The sequence below is a fragment of the Sciurus carolinensis genome, chromosome 9, assembly GCF_902686445.1.
Source record: "Sciurus carolinensis chromosome 9, mSciCar1.2, whole genome shotgun sequence".
Classification (NCBI taxonomy): Eukaryota; Metazoa; Chordata; class Mammalia; order Rodentia; family Sciuridae; genus Sciurus; species Sciurus carolinensis.
In genome coordinates, this window is record NC_062221.1 from 16,303,676 (window position 1) to 16,326,998 (window position 23,323).

Genomic DNA, 23,323 nt, shown 5'->3' on the forward strand with positions numbered 1-23,323 from the left:
CCCAGCCGAGGTGGCAAGGCATAGAGGTCATCAGGCGCAGCTGTGCACCAGGGACTCCGGCATGATGGAAAGCTGCATGAGAAGGACTATGAGGTGACAGGGACCTCAGCCAGGCAGTGGGCTGCAGCGGTGGGGCCAGCAGGTTGGCACCGTCTCTCAGAGTCAACAGAACGAGTGGGCTAAGCATGTCAGCCTCACACTTCTGGAGAGCAGACCATCCAGGCGCTGCACCGTCCTGGTAGCAGAATGTGGTCCGCAGAAGCCACCTCTTCCCAAAGGTCTAGAAGCAAAGAGGCAGATGCAAAGAGGCAGGCAGGGGTGCTCTGAGAGGGCTGGGGGCTTAACGGGGACCCAGTATTTATTATAAAGAAGTAAACAATCTAGGTTTTCTGTGGGTATGCTAGTGAGAGTCCCTGTACGTTACTGACCCCAAGTAACCCTGCAATTTGGCATCTCAGGAAAGGTTGCTTGGGATTCTGCCTGAATGAGAGAAAAGAGAGGTTCTCTTCCCACCTCTGTTTAGCACTTTTGTCCCTGCAGGAAAGTAGGTCTCACTTAAGACCGTGAATGGGCAGGGACACTAAGCAGGGGGTTAAACTGCCTTGGAAGAAGCATGGCCAGCGTGTCCAAGAGTTAGTCTGTAACAGTGGGAGCAGAGTGCTGACAACACCCAATTATTTTGCTCATTAAGACGACTGGTCTGGCCTGGACCGGCCAGTCTCTAATTAACTCCTTGGCACGTGGCTATAATAATGATGGAACTAACCTATTTGACTCCCCGTGTGGCAGAATGAGCAGATGCAAGTAAACTGACGGGGCCTCATTGTAACGCCCTCCCTTCAGCAAAAAGAGAGAGGCACTTTCATCTTCTTCCAGAAGCTTTAGAATTCTATGTACGAGGAGTGGGCTGGACAGGCCCCAGACCAGTGTGGGCCTGTGTCTCTGTGATGAGGGAGGAACTAGACCACCTTCAATCCCGGCCTGCAGTGGGAGACCCTGTACCTGCCCCTTCCCTCTGGATGTGAGGAGGGGCTGCTGGGGACCAGGTGTGCTTCCCTTTCCAGGGACATGGAGGTGGGAACTATTAATGAAGGATGAGTGGGCTTCGTTTAAGAAGATTCAAACTTTTCAGACAGACAAACTAGTGTGTGGTTTTCTTGTCTCCAAATAAGTTTTTTTTTTTTTTTTTTTTTTAAATCAGTCATCTCAAACTAATGGTGGACTGTAAAATATTTGGTTATGTCTGGTATTACACATTTTTTAATTGTTCTAATTAGTTATACATGACAGTAAAATGCATTTGGACACATCATACATAAATGGAGTATAATTTCTCATTCTTCTGGTTGAACAAGATGTAGAATCACACTGGTTGTGTAACTGTATATGCACATAGGGTAATAATGTACTATTCATTCTACTATCCTTCTTATCCCCATACCCCCTTCCTTCCCTTCACTCCTGTCTGCCTAATCCAAAGTACCTCTATCTTTATTGTAAATTAGCATCTGCATAACACAGAAAACATTGGGCCTTTAGTTTTTTGGGACTGGCTTATTTCACTTAGCATGATAGTCCACAACTCCATCCATTTACCTGCAAATGACATAATTTCAATCTTCTTTAAGGCTGAGTAATATTCCATTGTGTATACATACCACACCCTTTTTTAGATGAGAAAATATTAAAAACTAGAATATTTTACATGATAACCTGACTTCAAACCTCTGGAGTATGGCCTGGAACTATGTGGCAACTCAATCTTTAATTCACTTGGCCAGGTATCTCTGCCTCCACCTGGCCTGAGGTCCTCACTCATTCCTTCTGCTCCTCCCAGAAGCCCACAATTATTAGGGTCTGGGCCTCCTGTAGGAGAACCTTCCCAGAGTACCTGGATTGGGGAGCACTGGGCAGGGCTGGGAGCTTCCCCAGGGTAGAGTCATGCCTGTCTTCTCTCTATTCCTGGTGCCTATTACACATTCTGGGACAGACAGGACAAAGGTCAACCAAATGAATCTTGTAATCATTGTAATTTTTCAGAGATTTTTTTTTCCTTTACTGGTCAATTGAGGCTGTAAATTTAAACTTGTATCATGCACCAAGTGACCAAGTGGGAAATGCTATAAACTATCAGCAGGTTTTCATCATAGCACCAACAGGTACCAGGGGAAGATGAGTAGAATTAGCAACACCGAGTCAAACATATCCAGAGTACTAAAGCCAGGAGGGACTGCAAAGTAGTACACCTTTCCCGTGTGTAGGCAGCTGTGTGTTCTCTGCTGCTCCTGTCTGGGTTTTCATGTGACCAACTGCAGGCTCCAGGGATGTGCATTAGCAGATCATAAGTAAAAAACCCATTCAAATGACATTCTCCTCGTCATTATGATCACTTTAAGGAGATGCACTGGATTGTCAGAGGCATTTCCTGGAGCTGCCAGTAATGGACCTACCTGGCTGTCCATGCACCTTGGCTAAAGGTGGGGGCAACGGGATTGAGAGTGTGCACTGCCTCGTGGTGACTGGGCGCTCCCTGGCACACTCTGGAAGAGCTCTGTGGAAGCCGCCGGTACCCCACGCCCTGGCTTCAAGGCCTGTGAGGAGCCAACTGCTCCAACACTCTTGTTTGGAGTTGGGTCCCCTGGCCTGGGCATGGAGACAGGAAGCAGGGAGATTCTGGTTCTCTGGCCCTGGACACTGACCCATGCATGGAAAGGCCTGGCCTGAGTTTTATTTGCTCAGCTTGATAAATGTGATGGCTGTGGGAACAGCCTTCCTTACCTTCACCCGCCCCCAACATTCTCTGTCTTTATTGAATAACAGATGCTTGGATTACGGCCCATTTCTTGGTGGATTAAAAAAAAAAAAACAACTCAGTAACATGATATAAAAAGCCACTGGGGGCTTAATTCTCACGTGCTCCTTCACACTTGGGTTCTGACTTCAGCCAAAGTTTTCCCTTCTGCCCGGCAGCTATGCCTGCCTGACAAGGGCCCTCTGCCCACTGTCTGCCATCTTGGCCACCTAGCCCTGCACCATGGAGCCCTCCACTATGTCAAGCTGTCCCCCCGGAGGCTTTCTCCGGCTCTTATCCCAGATCCACATCAGTGCGGCTGCACGGACTCCAACATCTGTCTCCCTGCCCTCTGCCCCTGCCTATTGCATGAGACTGTCAACTCTCTGTTCATATATTTGTTTGATCCACGATCATGGAAACTTCTAGAAAGCACATGCTCCTATTTTATCTGCTAATCCTGAGTTCCCAGCACACAAATGGGCTCATAGTTTATAAGTTTCTTTACTGATCAGTAAAGAAATAAATGAGTTCCATTAGAACAGGTACAATGTCTCTGGAACTCCCAAGGTAGACCAGCAGTTTAAACACATACATGATATTAGGCCAGCTTGAGTCCTTTAGAGACCCGCTGCCAGCAAACCCTGCTGAATCTTTGAAATAAGATATCAAGATCAAAGATAAACAACATTAGAGATCCAGAGAGCGAAAAATGACAGAATTTTAGAACTTTAAAATGCTCCATCAATTGAATCAAAAGATCAATTAATCACCAGGAGGTTTTGAATATGTCTCTGGATACTTTTTCTCTTCCTTCCCTCTCTTCCTTCTTCCTCCCGCCTCACTTCCTCTCTCCCTTCTTTGGATCTCAGCACCCACTCAGTGATATGCAAACATCTGCTGGGCACCAACACTGAGCTCAGGGCTGTGACATGCACTCAGGGACCGAGGCTGCTGAGGCAGTCCTGCCCAGGAGCTCAGCGGGCGGGGTGAATGGGTAAGTGCCGAGCGGCAGGAATCCCACTGGCATTCTGCAGTCTGATGAGCAGAGGGGAGAGGGAGCCTCCCAGGGGGGCCCCAGGATGGTTTCTTGGGGACAGAGGCTTTCTCAGGTATGCATGTTCTGGGCATTGAGTGATTTATACCCAAGAAACTTTCAGTAAGGTTCTGATGATACGATACAGGTGTTACAGAGCAGGGGCCTCCAGGAAACTGAGGCAGCATAAAGACCCCCTTTCAAGCCCCAATTCTTGTGATCAGATCAGAAAGATTTTAGACCTGTTGCCCAGAGAAGCAGGCATGAGTGTATTGAAGGAATAGGAAAAGGGAAAGGGGACACTCTCAAGGGAGGGAGCACCCTCTCAGAGAGGAGAGGAACCATGTGCCTCTCCTACACTCCAGTTCTATTGGGGATTCTGGAGAAGTTTCCAGAAAGTCTTGTCCAGGTTCACCTCTTGACTTTTGACCAACAGAGGGTGACATCAGACTTTCAAGTCCTCACTGCCGTGACAACTCTAGGTCCCCTGGGCTCATGCTGATTCTAACTGGATTCTTAACCATACATTCTTACAGGTTTTATGGTTAGGAGGAATTACCCTCATCTTCTGGAATCTGGTCTGTGAAAAGGATCACAAAAAATCTCTCCCTTCAAAGTAACCTGGGTTCCTCTTTTTTTTTTTTTTTTTTTTTTTTTGCGGTGCTGGGGATTGAACCCAGGGCCTTGTGCATGCAAGGCAAGCACTCTACCAACTGAGCTGTCTCCCCAGCCCACCTGGGTTCCTCTTAATTGACATTATTTCAGGCCTGTATTTCCTTGCAGATTACAAGTAGTTTCCTGAGGAATGAGACATAGCCAGGCAGGGCTGCAGGTAAATTGCTTTCTTAGGAAAGAAAGCATGTGGGGTCAGCACAGTGGACCCATTTTATAGAATTATTCTCTTAACTGTGTGTTCCCACCACTCATATCTATCTATCCCCTAATGCAGGGAGTTAAGGAAGGAGAAAGATGGACCTGGGGGCTGGTTATGACCACACTGGCTTGTAAGCCCCTCTTCGCTGTGTCTTCCTTCAGAGGGAAGACCACTGTCCAGGTGAGCTGGGCGTCTGATCAATAGGCAGCCTCTAAAATTTCTGAATATTAGTTCTTGCACTTTAGAGTCTTATTGAGGAAGTCAGTTCCTAAGCTGACGTGATGGAGTGTCGGGCCTACGTTTTCTCCTATGAGGTGCAAGGTTTCGGGTCTAGGAAAGACAGTGGAATGAATCTGACATGACTTTCCTATGTACATATATGAATAGACCACAGGGAATCTCACCATCATGTGCATCCACAAGACTGGGATCCTAATTAGAATAAGACATATTCCATGGTTGTATAAATATGTCAAAATGAACTCTCCTGTCATTTATAAATAAAAAGAACAAATAACATAAATTAAAACAATTTTTTGAATATTAATTTCTTTATTATGGAAATACTGGGAACTGAATTGTACCCATTCCAAATTCACATTTTGAAACACTAAACCCAATATTTTTGGATATAGGGCATTTAGGAGGCAGTTGAGGTTAAATGAGGCCAAATGGGAGGGACCGTAATTTGATACAGCTGGTTTCTAACCTCAGCTACTAGAACACTCTCTCTCTCTCTCTCTCTCTCTCTCTCTCTCTCTCTCTCTCTCTCTCTCTCTCTCTCTCTCCCTCTCTCTGCCATGTGAGAACATGGTATGAAGGTGTCCCCTGCAAGCCAGGCTGAGTTGGCAATATCTTGGTATTGAACTTCACAGTCTCTGTCACTGTCTCAAAATTAATTCTCACTGTTGAAAAAAATCCAGCCTGGGGTATTTTGTTACGGCAGCAGTCTGCGCAATCTAAGTCAAGGAGGAAGACGGAACATGAGCAAAGCAAAGATTTGACAATTTTACAGGGTTTCACCGAAACTACAAACATCGTGCATTTCAGTGATAATTCTGATCCATAACTCTAAAACATTTTAGAACTTAACGTGCTTTGAATTTTAAATTAGCCCACTCACCAAAGAAGCAGTGTGACACAAGGAAGGGAAGGGGCCAACCATGGTTTGTGGGGTGGCCTGGGGTCACTGACTGTGGGTCTCCTGGCTGGCAGTGCACACAGGAAGGCCTGTAGCAGAGCTTAAAGTGGCCCCTCCAAGGGTGTCAAAGAGACCAGGGTGGTGTGGAAGGAGCCTTTAGGAACAGCTCTCAGAATCTCTAGATTCACTATATATTTATCTGTACAACCAGAATTCCCTCCTTGCCTATTTTTAATTTCAAACCCCGCGACTCTGTCTATATCCGTTCCTCTCAAGCCCATTTCAGAAAATGCCACGGGGTATCTATGATTATCTCCACCAGTATGGCAGTGTGCTTATTAAAAGACCCCTCGCAATATGGAATTTATTTTAATTCACTTCAATTTGTATTATATATGTTAAAACATCCCATAAAAGCCATCTGGCACTTTAGGACACAGCTGAGAGGTTGCTAAGAAATCATGTCAACCATGTCAAGATCTACCATTCCTGCAAGACCCAGAATTCCAAACACAGAGGAACACAGACACATCCAGACGCCATCTTCCCGGAACCCCAGAATCTAGCAGGATGGGAATTACTGGGAGAGGGTCAGGCATTGGCCACTGGACTCATCCACATTTCTTTCTCCCAAGTGTGGCACCCTTGATCTTGTCTCACTGTCTGCAGTCCCACCAGTGGGGATTCCCCAGGCTTAATGAACCTTTATTTTAAAGAGTGTATATGTATCCTTCTGGGGGGATGAAAGGGGAGAGCAATCACTCACATCTCAGGGTGGATTAGTTCTCTCAGAGATCAGTCCCAATGGGGGTCTAGGGATTTAGGAAGAGGATGGGGTGGAGATGTAGCAACAAGGAAAGAGGAGGGACAGGCTACTGAAACATTCCACCCTAGACAAGATAACATGGGTAGTACACACAATAGACTTTGGAGGAAGAAAAAAAGACTGAGGGTCCCAGAAGCACCCAACTCAGGATGTTGGAGGGTAGAATAAAAGAAAAACAAGAAGCCGAGGCCCCAGGAAGTAAGGGTCATAAAATGAGCATCATTCCATCTGCTTCCTTAAGCATCACCCATTCTACACTCCCCATTGCTGGCTACTGGCATTATCCCCCTCAATAATTTAAAACTGTTTTAAATGATGCACCCCCTGCCCTGTCCGAATCTCAGCAAAGGCTAACTCTGGGCTTGCTGCCCAGCCCTTGGACACGTACTTCAAATCTCTGGATTCAAACCAGATACTTGATCTGTCATTGACAAGGGTGACACCGTGGCCCTCGTGATCAAAAGTCTGGAGGCCCTGGAGGGAGTCAGATTTTCCATTTCAGAAAAGACCACACACTGCTCAGGGTGCTCTGTGTCACTGTTCACTTCAAAGTCCTCAGGCCCCTGTTCTCAACCTCCTGTCACCAAAAGCAAGGAGCATCGTCCAGCAAAGCAGTGGCAGAGCACCAAATGTCGTGGCGCATTTGTGATACAAAGACGTGCTAACCAAGATCACAAGCTGGCCCGGGGATCGGGGGAAGCCAACTCCCTGACCTCAGCGCACAGCAAACGCCGCAGCTTAGCTGGGAGTCGCCACCCTCCCCGGTGACTGGCTTCAGGGGGCAGTTTCCAGCCCGACTCTGAGATGCCGTGTGCCTCCCTGAGCGGATTTTCCCCGAACCCAGCGAGCCACCAGCACCTGGGGCGCCCACCCCTGCCACCCCCAGCCCCGCCCAGGCAGGGGGCCGCCAGCGCCTGACCTGGTCCAGCTTCCAGTGGAACTCGGCGGGGCGGAAGGTGTCCGCCTGGTCGAAGTCCTTGCGCAGGAGGAAGACCAGGCGGCAGTTGTGCACGTACAGCGCGTAGTGATGCCGGTTCATCTCTGAAAAGCAGAAGCAGTGAGTGAGGGAAGGAGGAGTCTGCCTGCCACCTCACTCAGCGCGGCCCACAAACCCAGGAAACAGGCACTTGCTTCCAACTGCTTCCGGTGAATATTCTGGAACATACAGGGTGACACTGACAACCTCGGGGAGGAAGACTCGGGAGAGTCCACCTTGAAACCCTGCTGGGAAGCCATCCGGGCTTTAAACTCTGGCCTAACTTATGCTCAGTATTGCATGAGACCCAGGGTAAAAATTCCTTAGGTTGACTCTCTCTCTCTCTCTCTCTCTCTCTCTCTCTCTCTCTCTCTTTGGTGACAAACACTTCCCAGAGGGTTAAGGGAACTCCTGCCAATCATGTCAGCTGCTCGGGACTCCTTAGAATAGTTGGTTTCTCCTGGAGTTTATTTCATCAGACTTGACACAATGACCACAGAGCATGTCTCCTCTGTCGCTTTAATCTGTTAAGAGGAGCTACCTGGCCTTTTGCTGCTAGGAGGAGGGGACAAATTGATTTTCCACATTACACGAGATTCTGTGCCTCTTCAAAGCAGTGAACCCCCATCCCCATACTCAGCGATCAATCCATGGGAACTCTGCTGCCTCTGATATAAAAACTTCCTTTCCTGCTTAGGAAATCTCATGTCAAGTCCAGCCAGGATGCCCATGGCCACAAGATCCCACCAGTTGTCAGAAGGGGGCTATCCTTGGACAGGTGCTCGGAGAACTCACATTTGCCTGTGTTGTAGTACATGAGAAATCTAGCAGAAGGTGCATGTTCCGTAGATGAGGGTGAATGAGCAGGTGGCCATGTGTTGTGGAAAGAGCATGGCCCTAGACAGAGCTTCTCAGAACCTCAGTCACCTTCACTGGGGAAGCTAACTATCCTAACGTAGCCTAAGAATAGGACTGACTTTGCACCTCCTGTGCACACCTCGTCTCTGAAGTTTGTGTGGGAGGAATAGACACCCACCTAGTCCTAGGGATGAGTCCTGGCTGCTTCCATTCTGACAGTTACTTGCAAAACCCCTCTGTGGCACTGGAGCTCAGGAGGTATGCCCAAGTTCAGTCAGGGGGCTGTTCTCCTGGCCACAGAGCTTCTGCTGGGGACCTTCAAGGGAGAGCTGGGCCCAGGCCAGGGTAAGTGTTTTCCTGAGCAGCTCTGTAGAACCTGAGTAGAAGAGGCTTGTCCTTTCCCTCTGGAGTGGCCATGCCCAGCTGGGGGTGGGGGGGGCAGCCACGCCTGCGTACGTGGGATCCATACATGCGTGGGCACAGATCTGAGACCTCAATCCCACTTTACCTTTAGGGTGACTTTATGAAGTGGCCCTGCTCAGGACGTTTTCAGTTACAAGACCCTCCCGTTCCCTGTATTCATTTGCTTTTTTCAGACCTCTGATATCAGTTTCCTGGGGACTTCCCACTCCTTGGAACTGAAAGCATCTTGATTGACACAATGAGGAAATGGGTGTAAAGCATCTGCCTGGAACAGACGCTCGATGACTTCATTATCACAGAGACCACGTGGCAAAGCCGGGTGGGACACGAGGATTGCTGTTCTCCAGAAGGCGACCCAGGACAACAGGAAAGAGGATGGTCAGTCACCAAGCGAGGCAGTGCTGCCAGGCCAGGCCTGGGTCACCCTCTGAGCCTCTGGATTGCCCAAACACCCTGGCCAGCTGTGGGCATCTTCAAACATTCCTGTCCCCCTGGGGACTGTATCACTGACTTTTCTGTAGTTTCTGTTAATAACTGTTAGGAAAGTGCAGGAAGATAGAAAGTCTGCCTTCATTAGCTTTATTTGGAGTCAGAAGAGTTTGGGAGCCAGGAGGTGGTGGGTCAGGAAGAACGAAAGAACAGACTTCTCTCAGCCAGGGCGCTCCTAGCCCAGGAGGGCTCTCCCTCCCTCTGCCTCAGGCTCCAAACAGAGTCTGAGCTCAGTCAACAGGAGGCCGGAAGGGAGGTTCGCACCTTCTCCAGCAGAAAACCTCACCCTTTCTGAGAGGTTTTCTGGTCACTCTGGGGGCCTGGGCACAGCCCTCCCTTTCCCAGTAGGCAGTGGGGACCATCCCCGCCCTCCACCAGGTTGACACCTCTGCCACTCTCACCTGAGGATTGCTGGCTCAGGTTGGCCCTCTCTTGGGAAAGCCCTGGAGGGAAGTGGCTTGCCCTGCATGTGGCCACTGTTCATTCATTGTTTTCTGCAGACCTCAGACAGAGCCAGAGCACTGCTGGCCAGGAGGAGGGGTCCCAGCAGCAGGGGCAGGGGTGTGGGTGGGAGGAGGTTGCGGAGAGAGGGCCAGAGCTGAGGTCAAGAGGGGCATGGAAAGAGCGCCGCTCACACAGGAAGGGCCAAGCCAGATCGGGTTGGAGCAGGCACAGGGCCCCACGCCACAGACATGCTGTGTGTCCACCTGGCCCTGCTCCCTTTGCTCCTAGACACATGTCACAGCCTCCTCATGGTCAGGTGGGGCAATGGGACCAAGTTCTGGCAGGTGGAGGGTGATCTGCTGAACTGGTCAATAAAACCCTTTTGCCCTGAACTCTATTCTAGCTCTCTGACCTGTGGCTGAGATTCGCAGCACCAAACGGTGCAGGAATCCATGGTCTCAGAATGTCTGTGCAAAGCAGAGCTTCCCTGCCCCCAGGTCCTCCTGTCACTGGACAACAGCACCAGGGAAAACCGATGAGAGAGAGCCGGTCACTAGGGATCCTGTTTGTTGGTAGCGATAAGAGTGAAGCCCACAAACACTTTTTTGCAATTAGCCTTTGCTGACTAGTCAATTCTGTTATCCAACTATTTATAAATTACTTCACAGTGGGCCAGCATTAATAAGTTTTACTTATTGTACCATACAGAAATTAATGCAATTTTCATGAAGGGCAATTCAACAATTTACATTAATAGCTTTCTTAATATTTATATCCTTTGATTTAGTAATTCAATGTCTGGTCAGGAAATAATCAGAAATGTCCAAAAGTTATATAGTAGAATGCTCTCTCCAGGATTGTTTTATTTGCATTTAAAAGGAAAAATCTAAATACCCAACAAAAGGGAGCCAGAAAAAATGAAGCATTATAAATCCACATGACAGAGTCTTAAACTGCCATACAATTTATTCTTTAAAGACTATTTTATCACATAGAGGAAAGATCTGGCTAGAGTTACATAAAGGAAACAGATAATAGTATCACATGTAGTATAAATATAGATTAAAAAAGTAAGGACATTGGACATGTATAAAGAAATAAAAAGAAGGTTTTAATGAAATATACTTAGTGTTATACTTAGTGATACTATCTCCCCTAGTATTGGGATTTTGTGGTTTGTATATTTTCATACTTTTCTGTGTTTTCCATGTTTCTACCATAAATATTTACAGCTGGGAAAATGTCTGATATGCAAAAGCCCTAATCAGGCTTTAATTTAGTACAATGATTTTAATTTTTATTCACGATAAAGATATATCTGTAGAATTTCTTTTTAAAGTCAGAGAAGTTAAGGAAACATCTTTCCATCTTCTCTGTGCCCTGTCTTGAGCTTTGTAAAGTGTTTTCTTCTAGGCTAAAGTTGCAAAGCACCTGGTCTTGGCGATCTCAGGTGCTGACTCTCCTGTTCTGCTCTGATGACCTGAGGCGTCATTGTCTAATAATGCAGAGTTTCAGCCTTGGCTGCCCAAGAGTGTCCCCTGAGTTTCTGATGAATGGGCAGAGGATAGGGTCCTGGCAACTACATATTTTTGCAAGTGCAGTAACTTATTCTAAAGGGAACCTGAGGTGAAATTGTCTGGCCTTGGACATGAGCTAAGAGTTCCTGAGTCCAAGCCTGCTGTTTTGGTAACTGGCTGTTCATCCAGGGCCCGTCACTCAACTTTCCAGATTCCAGTTGCTCCTTCCGTAAGCAATACTAATTACACCGTCTCCTCTGCCACCCAGGGGTACCTGATACATCTCAGAAAGCCCTGAGATGGTGGCCGCTGACCATAGCTCAGCTGCTCCTTGTCTGTCTGCATGATCCTAAGCTGCTGCTTCATAGTGGTTTGAGATCCAGGACCAAGATGGCAGTACATCACCAGGTCCTAAACCTGGTCCCAGATCTCAGTGCAGGTCCATGGAATCCTTTCTGCATGCAAGTCCCAGAGGAAACCTGATGTTTCCTGAGGGCACTGACCCCTCCTTGTTTGGTGATGAGGGGAAATCCACGTAACTCACTCTCAGTTTCCACATCCAGAAAATGCCTTAACTTTGCTGTAAAGACCAATTGAAACAGGGAGGGTGGAGGTTCTTGTAGCAGCATAAAGTGGAATAAATCCAGAAGCAGTAATAATAACGATAGTAACACTCATTAGCAACACCAGGTAAACTAATAGGGTATTAATTATATATCTGGTGCGGCAAGGTGATTTCATTCTTTACTTTATGTTTATTGTCCCCATTTTACATATGGGGAGACAGTGTTATGGTTAGATATAAAGTGTCCCCCAAAACTCATGTGTGAGTCAATGCAAGAATTTTCAGGGGTGAAATGATCAGATTATGAGAGGTATACATAATCGGTGGATTAATCCACTGGTATGGATTAACTGGGTGGTAACTGTAGGCAGACAGGGTGTGGTCAAGCTGCTTTCCTCCTCCACACCCTTTTCCCATGATGTTCTGTCTCACCTCTGACCCAGAGCTAGAGTCAGCCAACCATGGACTGAATCTCTAAATCTGTGAACCAAAATAAACTCCTTCTCTAAGTTGTCCTTGTCAGGTATTTTGGTCACAGTGACTCAAAAGTTGACGAAAACATTGAGGCTTAGAGAGATGGGCAACTCCTTGAGGTTGTACCTGAAGGGGTGAACTTGAGCTGTCCGACAGTAGAGCTGAGCTGCTGGCCTTTTTCCTATGTCATCTCCTTAGTATTATGTCTGCCATGGTGTTTACTTACTTGGGCATTTTAACAAACATTGTATTTGAATGGAAAATGGTAAGTATAATTCAAGACAGAGTTATATATTTTGCATAAGATCTCAGTATACTTGTGCATGTGTGGGGTTTGGCTTTGATTGGTTCTGAGCTGTCATTCCAGCACTGATTCAGGACAAGTTGCTGAACTTCTCAGGGATGTGTACTTACCATTAAGATTAGAAGCAACGATACTATTATAAAATGTTGGAAAAGGAATCAGAAACTTTATATAGTAAGAGACAATGCCAGTCACATGTTCTATGTGCCAGGCACTGTTCTAAGGATTTCATGTGTATTCAGTCACTTAATCCTCATGCAAACCCATTATAATACTGTAATGCCCATTTTATAGACTGGGAAAGTGAGGCACAGAGAGGCCTAACAGCTTGCCTGGGATCACATAGCTACTAAGAGGTGGAGTAATTTTAACCACCAACCTGTGAACTGCCTTGCCCAGGTGTAACTTGCTGAAATGCCTAGGAAGTGTGAGCTACCATGATTACCTGTGCCAGTCATTTTCAAATGACTACTTTTTAAATTGCAGGACCCTTTTATTTCAAAGAAGTCCTTTGGGAGTCTATGTATTAAAGGCGGAGCTTCTTTGTTGAAGTCAAGATGAGGATCCCTCCTCCCACCTCATCGATAGTCATCCTAAGGCACCTCGGGGGATGCTGGAGTTCTGAGGAACCCAGTTTGAACACCACTGGTTCCAGCTTTGCACCCTTGTGTCTACACCTGTACCTTCTCCTCTTTTCTACTCCTGCTTTACCCCAAGACCAGAAAACCAGAGACCAGAATGCATTCCCAGGGCCCCGCCCACACTGCCTCCTTTCTCCCTTTCCCATGACCTTGTCTGTGCCCCGACACCTGGGGCAGAACGACTGGGCTAGGGGGACTTACCCGTTTTATCCGAGTTGCAGAGGATGGTCTCCTTCTCAGCCCTCAGGCCTGGACTGGGGCCGTGCTTCATCCACATGGTGATGGTGAACTGGTCCGTCAGGTTCTTGGGGACGATCCCATCGGGGACCTTGGCACCTTGCCTGCCGTCAAACTTGAAGATCATCTCACTGCTGTCTACCAGTAGTCCCGCAGTCCAGTTGGTGGCTGCACTGGGCGATGGCAGAAGGTCAATGATGCCAGAGGAGGCTCCTACAGGGCAGGGGGACAGAAATCACAGAGGGTCAGTCCTCAGGGGCTGGGCCTCTTCACCTTCTGTTTTCTGATCCTGGATCAGGTCTGTGCTTAGACCTGAGCTCCGTGACCTGGGAGAAGTGTCCAAGGCCATCCCCAGCCCTGCAGAGGTGACCTGGGAGAAGTGTCCAAGGCCATCCCCAGCCCTGCAGAGGCAGCAGTCACTTTGGCATCAGACATGAGTGATGGCAGTGGCCAGGTGGGTTGCAACCCACTATTCTCGAAGGAAAAGGGACCACAGGATGAGTTGAGGGAGCTGGGAGAACTCGGGGGCCTTACCGTGGGAGGGTTCCTGGAGAAAGGCAGGGTTGGATGTGATGGATGGATTCATTCACACCTCTACCCATCCACTAACCCATCGGCTGTGTATTGAGCACTCACCAAGTGCCAAGTCTGTTAGGTGTTGGCGTCCTGAAGGTGAATCAGACACAGCCCCTGACCTGCAGGAGCTCAGAGCCCACATGTCGACCCAGCATGACCCACACTGTGACTTGGGCAGCTCCAGGTCCTGATCCCATGAGAAGCAGCGTGAACCCCTTGGTCCTTAGCATGCTTTCTCATTACCACGTGTTGAGGTCAAATAGTGCAGTGACAGAGAACAGTAGCTCTGAAGCAGCGCTTGGATGGATCTGACACCTGGCAGCATAATGTGCTAGCTTTGAGATGGGGACCAAGTCACCTGACCTCTCTGACTCTGTATTTCCTCTCCCCAGTGTTTGGGGACTGGATGCGTTAATGCATGGGAGCCCGGAGCAGCATGCTCACCACATGGTGAGTGTTAGCTACAACTTTATCATCAGCACCTTATTATTTCTGCTACCATTGGATTCCAGCTTAAGACCAGGGGACATAACATGGACCAGTGAGAAACAGTGGACAGATGAATGTTCAGGGAGAAAGAAGCACAGGTCAACTGGTGGAGAGTGGGCTGAGTAAGAGGCCTGGCAGGCCTGGCAGAGAGGGCTGGACTGTGCTGCTGGGAGGATCCCCACTCACCCTCCAGAAAGGCTCAGATGCGGAGTGCTCTGCATCCTTCTGTCCATACAGAGGCCAGGCTCAGCTGCTCAGGGAAGGAGGAGGGCCGGGAACTCTCTGCTGTGCTCAGCTAATAAGAACTGGGGTGTCTAAGGCATGCATGGGGGCTGCCACCTGGCACCACACACACCAGTCAGTCATGAACTCTGATGGAGACTGACTGTGCGCACCAGCTGTGGTCAGCATCACGGAGTTTTGACTTCTGTATAGCAGAGCCTCGTCTCATGTAGAGTGTGAGTTTCAAGGTCAGCTACCACACAAAATCTCTCACAGTGAAAATGGCCCTGAAAATCCTCCAGAAGGTGCCATATTGGAAACCAGAGCACTTCTTTAAAAGGTGCAGCACAGCCAGCTCTCCTCGAGTCTGGGCCAGTAGCCACTGACTCGCAGTGGAAGGTTATGCTATGTGAAAAATGTGCCTCCTGGGAGCCCAGAGGCTCTGCGTAGCACTGTGAGAGGTCCATCCTGAGAGGCCTCTGGAACTGCGTGCCCGAGAAGGTGGGAGATGCGGGCCTCTTGATTTGTGCTGGGCAGGGGGCGTGTGGCCAGAGTTGGTGCCCTGTCTACGTGGGTATTTCCCACGAGTTTTGCCTGTCCTGCAACTGAGGTGTTCATGACTGTCCATCTTCCCACCCAGGGCCCCCATGAGATGCTCTGGATATTCACCTGATACTCAGGTGACCTGACTCCAGTTTGACACCAGAATTTTCTAGTATGAAGAGTCAGTGACTGGGGAACACACAGAGTGCCTGTTGGTTCCTGAAGTCTGGGGTGGCCACAGAGATGCAGGCTGACTGCTCAGGGCTCCTGACATCTGGTTCAGGCCAATGATGCCAACACAGTGGGGCAGCTGTGCACCTGGTGCCTGTGGAGGCTGGCTCTGCCATCTACTCGGCAGCCAGGACTCCATGTAGGAGATCTGGAGGCGGGCTCGCAGGGCTTGAAACTGCCCCCCGTGAGTTTCTTCTTTTGGCTAAGGACTCTGCTGTGCCTGTAGAATTCACACTGCACTTGACGCCTTAGACTAGGGAAGGGGTCGGTTGAAAATTCAGGGCTAGTTTGGGATGACATGAAAGTTTGGGAGACACAACAAGTTACGGAATAACCCAAGCCCCAGATGGTGACATGCTATACGTGCAGCTGATATTTACAGAACTTTGCTTTTTATAGCTTTGCTGTTATGAAATTATTATTTTCCTAGCAATTTTTTGATGGGCACTGAATGGTGCCCACCCTGAATTAGTTAGGCACTTTACAAGGTCCTTCTTAGTTACTCGTCTGTTGCGAATACTACCAGGAGTCCTGTTTACCGTGAGAAACCCCAGGCCGAGTGAGCCCGGGACTGCAGCCCTGGCGAGCGGGCCAATCAGGGGGAGCTCAAACCCAGGCTCCCCACCGCACCACCTCAGTGAACCTGGGGCAGATCTTGTAACTTCCTGGGTTATTTTGCAGATATGGAAACCGAGGCTCAAAGAAGGGAAAAATGACTGAACCAAGATTGCACAGCGACACAGCTGGCTAGAGGCAGGTGCAGTCCTCAGAAACACAGGCAGGGGTCTTTCTACCACACGTTAGTGTCCCGAGGCTGGCTGGTTGGCCTGCATAGCATAACCAAGTGCCACAGGACCCTGCCAGTCACACAGGGGGCTGATGTCACAGAGGGGCTCGTTGAGGACAACTTGCACCCTGGAAGGGCCATCGATGTGGAACCCCCACCTTCCCTGTGGAGGGGGAGTGACAGGCCACCCTCCCTGTCTTGCAGATGTTGCTGCCGGAAAGCATGAAGCTGCATTGAACCAGATGGTACAGACTTCCACAAACTTAACAGATTGTATTTCATTTCTTGGTGCACTTAAACAAACTGAGAAAGATTTACTTGCTCCCAAGTTCTTCTGTCTCTTCTCCCCACAGGATCCCATGGAGAGCAGCAGCCGGGTAACAGGGTACATCACAGATGCATCACTTGCAGAGATGATACACATCATCTGAACATCAGGGTGCATTTAAGAAGCTCCTTTGGAATCCTCCATGACAGTTCCTGGAGCCACCAGCAGCTGAGAGTTCCTGTTGCTCTGGTGCTCAACAGCTGCAGCTTGAGTGCTGGGGGCTTCGACACCGAGGTGAGGTCTGAGGCCAGCTCCCTGGGCCTCGTCAGGGTTGGGGAAGCCACTCTGAGCCAGCAAGTGGATACAGACAAGGGTGAAAGGGGCAGATTTGGGGTACACAATGGCATAAGAATTCACATGGGGTCTGGGGGCGGTGGTCACTTTCTGAATTTAGTTTGCATTCTGCTCTGGGTGTCCTTGGTGTGACCCGGGCAGCATTCTTAGCAATTCAAAGTGGGCCTGTTGCAAGGGTGATGGACAGAGTCCTCTGGGTCCACCACAGGAGTTTGGAGAGGGTAGATGGAAGTGGGAGGACTTCAGGGAGAGGAGCCACTATAAACGAGGAACGGGACCCACTCTATGCAGTATTCTCTGCGTGGAGCAGACACATGTGAGCATGGCAGCTACACAATGTGGACCCCGTATCATTTCAATAAATGCTGACGTCATGTTCAAGCTATGTCAGGTGCAGCCATGAGCCAGACAAGTGATTCTCCCATTAGGGACCCAGTAAGCCTTTTACTTTCTAGGAGAAATGAAATGGAAGAGGATCTCAGAGGAAACCAGGGAGGTCCTCTACAATGCCTGATGGGCCACCAGGGCTGGCTGGGAGGACTATAGTCATCCATGTGCAACATGCTTTTCTGACCCATGACTTCAGCTCAGTCATAAGACTGAAATGTGAGTGCAGGTGACCTATGTCATATCAGAGCAGAAGCCCCAAGAGACATCTGCACGGGGATGAACAGTGTTCTAGATAAAGGCTGTTTCATTAGCTGGGTCCCTGGTGGGGAACTATCATGGAGCAGAGCCTCAGCCAGGCCAATGACATGTGATAGGAAGGAGAAGCCAGTGAGATTGTGAGGCCATTTATTACTGCAGGATAACCTGTCCTTGCCCGGCTGATAATTCATGTAAGAGATTGATATCAACAGCTACAATTCCATTTCCCTATCTGGGTACGGGAGGCACAGACACGGAGGGCTTCTTCCTGATGTCTTTCCAGGAACTCACACCATGTTGAGTCCTACAGTTAGATATCCTTCTATGTTATGGTTTGGATATGAGGGGTCCCCAAAGTTCCTGTGTGAATGCAGGAATGTTCAGAGTTGAAGTGATTGGATAAGGAGACCTGTCCATCCTACTTTGAATGGACTGACTGGATGGTCACTATAGGCAGGTGGGTGTGGCTGGAGGAGGTGGGTCACTGGGAGTGTGCCCTGTCCCCTCCCACTCTCTGCTTCCTGGTTACCACTGTTAGGTAGGTTAGTCAGTGGTGAGCAGGTGGACAGGGGAAAGAAAGGTGAAAAACTTTGACTTATAAAAAGATACCATTAAGTAAAATCTATGAGTCACAAACCATGGGGAATCTTACTGGGCAAACAGGCATCCGGAGCAAGCAGTGAAATGCCTAACCTTCCCCAAGCCAAGAATTAGAGAATTAATTAGAGAATTACAGTTCCTTAAGGGAATCCTTACTTAAAATCGCAGGAAGCCTTATCAAACAGCCTGGAGGGTGGGGGCCTGATTTGTCAACGACCGGCCCCACCACAGTTAATTGCATTCTCTTAAGAAACTTGTTTTGAGATCATGTCACACAATACCATGTCTCCAGGACCCTCCCTTATCACCAAAGCCATGTCACAACCACCTGATCACCCCTTGGGACTACATCAGGACCCTCACAAAGAAAGTTTGCTGAGAACTATTCGAAAGTAATAAACCATCAAGGGGAAACAAAAGAAGAAAAAAGAGACCCTAGTCTTAAAAATCCTAACTTTGTAAAGGCCATGTGGACCTTGCTTAAGGTGATCCATCCAGTTTCTGTCCTGGATGCCTTCCTTTCTATATTTTCTAATAAAATTCTGTCCATACTTGATGTGACTTGCTTAACATTCTAGGGGCAAATCTCCTCTGTAACACCATGTCCTGAGCAGCTTTCCTCCACACGCCCTTCTGCCATGATATGCCGCTTTATCTTGGGCCCAGAGCAGTGGACTCAGTCCATCATGGACTGAACCTCTGGAACCATGAGCCCAAATTAAATTTTTCCTCCTTTAAGTTGTTCTTTTAAAATATTATAAAAATATCTGACAAAGTAATGCAAAGCTGACACATTCTACTTCTAGAATCCTAGACAAAGGGGTTCCTCCAGGCTTTGGAATAGAAATCTTGATTTTTAAGTGAAGGCAGCTGGGCAGGGATAAGGGTGACCAGTCAGACTCCTGGGGCTGGGCCTGGGACACCTACCTAGCTGCTGACCAGCTTGGACAAGGTCAATGCAGGCAAAGACCTTTCTCCAACATGGGAGGGCATGTGGTATGGTATCTGCTTAAATGACCCCCAGGAAATAAGAGGTCCCTGCTCACTGCCATCATTTGAGAGTCAGCGTGTGTGGCTCTTTGCTGATGTGTGATTAGTGATTTAATCTAATTCCCAATAGGTGTCCCCTGTTGTCCTTGTCTTGGAGAAACCTGTGATGGCTTCTTGGAGTTGAGCTATTCTGAGCATATTAAAGCTTCTAGTGCTGTTTCCTGATGAGAACAACTTCTGCGAAGCTGAAAGGTATAATAGAAAACCGTAGACTTTCATAACTTCTAAAACACTGACTTGTAATTTTTTAAGCATGTCTGTCTTCCCCAGGAGACTGAATTTTTAAGTAGTTTTATTAATATCTATATTATTTCAAGAATTTACATAACATTTAGACAAATAACAAATATTTGTGGAATTAATAAATATATGAATGAATGAATGAATGAATGAATGAATGCTTCATAAAAATTTCCTGGCTCAAAAGTGTACCAATCCTGAGACTGACACAAGGTTTAGTCACCTGCAGGGTTCCAACATATGCAGCATTGATTTAAATAACATGTTCCCACTCTGTGGCCTTTCTTTCTGCAGGACCTGTTCTGGGAGTTCTCAACTTGTCAACAAAACAGCTGCCCTTGGCATTGTGTACAGTAGGTACTGGCCAGCTGCCAGGAGCCCTGCGATCCCCTCCAGGGACAGCCCCTGACCTCTGCACTACATAGGGTATAAGCATCACAAAGTACTTTTCTATTTTCTGTAATACGTAGTGACGTGGGGTCACTGAAGTGGGCCTTTTCATGAGCTGTTGTTAATGTCAAATTTAATTCATCGGACAGGTCTTGCTAAAGACTTCTACATTCAATTCATATTTAAGTTCATACTCAAGTTCGCCTCTGGAAAGTCTAGTATTGAGGCAGGGGGTCCCTCGCCTGATTCCCTGAATTTGAAAGTTTAAGTGGTTGGCCAATTTCTTCCAGAAGCCTGGCTTTACGAAAGGCAGGGCGGTGGGGACATTGGGAGTCTCTGTCTGGCTCACGTAGGGAACATGGCTTCCGGCCCTCCAATGCTTTTGTCCAAGATGGAAGGGAAGTGTCTCCCTTAATACCTCCCATCCGGTGCTCCTCAAGGGCTGCTGCCTCTGCTCAGGTACTTCCTGACGGCAGGGCTATTGCCAGCTGTCATCTGCTTCCCTTACACAGGAACCTTTCACTGCCCCGCACGGAGCTCATGCTTCCGGAGGAGGAAGCAGTGGCAATGACCAGGCTTCCACAAGGGCCCTGTTGGGAAACATACCTGGCGAGGCCCCTGCACAATCACAGCCTCACACGGGAAGCTGTGAACTCCAGCCACCAGGGAAGCACCCCAGGAGGGAGCCCTGGTGCATGGAGGCAGGTGGCCAGCGCCTAAAGGGAAGGGGAGAGAGCGTCCTAGTGGTGGCTTAGGGATAAGAGCTGAAAAGGTAGAGGGACCAAAGTGGGAGACAGGAGAACACCAGGATGATGTCCTGGGTTACAATTATGGATCTGTAGGGTGGAGGAGGCTAGAGTTAGGCACCGCCCCTGAGCGTCCCGGATGGCTGTCATCACTGTCCCTGGATCTACTCTTGCTCCTGGATCCCTAGCTCTGGTGGGCGGCACCCTAGTCCCGGTAGAGGCTCACACAGGGCCTGCTTAGGTTCCTTCTTGCTCAGCCCTGGCAGCTGATCAATCATTGACTCTTGCTGAGTCTGCCTCCCAAATCTGTCTTAGATTCACCCCTCCTGCCTCTGCCCTGGTTCAGAACTCATTATCTCTTGCTTAGACCATGGCAATAACATCCTAATTGGTCTCCCTGTTTCCCTGCAAAGTCAATAAAGGTTTCTAGGATGAAAGCTGCAGGAATGCTCAGACGTAAAGTGTCCGGGCAGCTCTCTGGTGGGGAAGCACAGCAGAAGCCTTTCTCCTGTCCACTGAAAACTCGGCTTACCCCAGAGCCCGTTTGGCCTCAGTCTCGGGAGGGATCCAGCCGCATCCCCCTCGGAGTTCAGAGACAGCCTGGAGCCTGGGTCTCACGCCTTTGCTTTTGATCCTTTCCCCTGATCTCTTCCCCAGAGCAATCAAGAGTCAGGCTTCTGATGTGAGGCCGGACTGGTCTGGCCTCCAAGGTTACTGGGACAGTGTTCCCAGAAGTGTGGTGGGCAGTGCCAGGGGTAGGTAAGGTCACCAGAGAAAAACAGACCTCTGCTATTCGAAGGGCAGTTCCCAGCATCGGATGAAGCTGCGCTTGCAGGGAGCTGCCTTCTTGGCCCAGGTGGCCTGCCCTTCTGCATGGTGACTCTGGCAGCCCAGTGGAGTGAGCTGCGTTAACCCACCACGTACAATGTCGCTCTGAATCTCTTCCTTCTTGCCCTCCATATTTCCCGTCTTGCTGGCAGTGTTCGAAATCAAATCACAAGCCTCTGCCCTTGGGCCCCCTGATCCTTAACAGACAGATGCCATCATCTCCTCCTCACCTGGAGGAGTTAAGGAAATGACTCCAACCCACAGAGGCTCCGGGTCGAGTTGAGTTATAATCCAGGTACACGGGGAGTGAATGGGATGTTTGTTAAAGCAAGACGTCAACTTAGGTGGCTTCTGCACACGCAGAGGGAAGGAGAGGCCTGGAGGCAGTTTCCTGCAAGAGCAGTTTGGAACACTGGAGTTGAAGCGTTCCCCCAACTCACTGCACTGTCCCATAGGCCTTCCCTGCCAGCCTGGTGACATGAGGAAGGGACATGGTGACACCTAAGCAGGATGCATTTCTGTTCTAAAATTTACCCTTGGTTCTTTGAGCAAGAGCACTGTGGGTAAAGATGTGTGTGTGTGTTCCTGCACACCAACGTCAAAGGAGCCCCAAAATAGTGGTGGGGGCTCTCAGGGAGTGGCGGCTAGACGGAGGGTTCAGGAGCCACCCTTTCCTCTGGAAGAGGCGCTATCCCTCCTAACATGGGCCCCACGTAGGAGCAAGCCTTCCCCAGCTCCCACAGCATGGTTAGGAGTCCAAGGTGAGTCCCTGGAGATTCTTGGAAAGAACAAAGAAGCAATGGACTGCAGGGAGAGGAGGGGTGAGCTGGCCCACCAGCCCATCAACAGTCTGACTTACCAGGCACATGGGACTGTCCCCAACCTCTCCTCCCACAGGCTCACTGGAGAGTTACAGTCCCCTCCAGGGTCCAGGTTGGCCTTCATGGATACAGAGCTAAAGACCCCACCATTCAGACAGACCTACCTTCAAATGGTGGCCCTTGCTACCTGTGTGAACTTGACAAGTCATTTTCACATTCTGGGTCCCCAAATTTTCATCTCTAGAGCTGAGTGAATGACATCCTCCCCACAGAGAAGATGGGAAACAAAATCAGCAAATGACCATAAAGAGTCTCACGGGGTGCACCCAGTAGGTGCTAAAAGTGAGGTTTCCCCCATTCATAGTACCCAACCCAGTTGACTTGGCTTCTGCATTTCAGGCCTGCCTCCTTTCTTGTGGCTTCTTCTATCAGCCCACTGACAGCAAGCCCTCTCTTCCCCACACGTGGGTATCTCCATGAGCCTTCCTAGGCTCCCCCAGAGGTCCTCTCTGCTGGGCAGGGCCCAACTTGGTGGGTGATTGATTTGAGCCTTGTACAGGTTCCCTGGCTTAGCTGTGTGCACCAGGTCTAATGCTTTGCTGTTTAAAATTTGCAATCATCTTTGAACAAGGGTCTTGTGTTTTCATTCACACTGGGCCTTGCAAGTCACAAAGCTGGCCCTGTGGAGAGGAGACCTGCCCAGGTGCCTGACTCCACTGGTTCCTATTGGCCCTCTGTAAACCAGCAGGACAGAGAGAGCCTGTGTGTCTTTAAGCTGTGCCAGGTGCTTTGAAACACATTGTGCCATCTCATCTGTTCTCCTAGTGACGAATAGAGGCTCTGCCACTTGTCCAAGGCCACACGACTGGCAACAGAGCCTGAACCTGCTGTGTCTGCCGCCAGAAGCGACTTCTTCTGATCCTCCGAGGTAGCA

The 23,323-nt window shown here is 49.0% G+C and overlaps 1 protein-coding gene across 1 annotated transcript in view; it reads right to left on the bottom strand.

Annotated features, from left to right (window-relative positions):
- Positions 1 to 23,323, bottom strand: part of Clstn2 (calsyntenin 2) — a 559,342-nt gene that overhangs the window by 64,395 nt on the left and 471,624 nt on the right. The window contains exons 7-8 of the mRNA XM_047565351.1: positions 13,561 to 13,809; positions 7,588 to 7,709 (exon numbers count right to left, since the gene is read on the bottom strand). Coding sequence (XP_047421307.1) covers positions 7,588 to 7,709; positions 13,561 to 13,809 — 371 coding nt within the window. The remainder of the gene's footprint in view (positions 1 to 7,587; positions 7,710 to 13,560; positions 13,810 to 23,323) is intronic.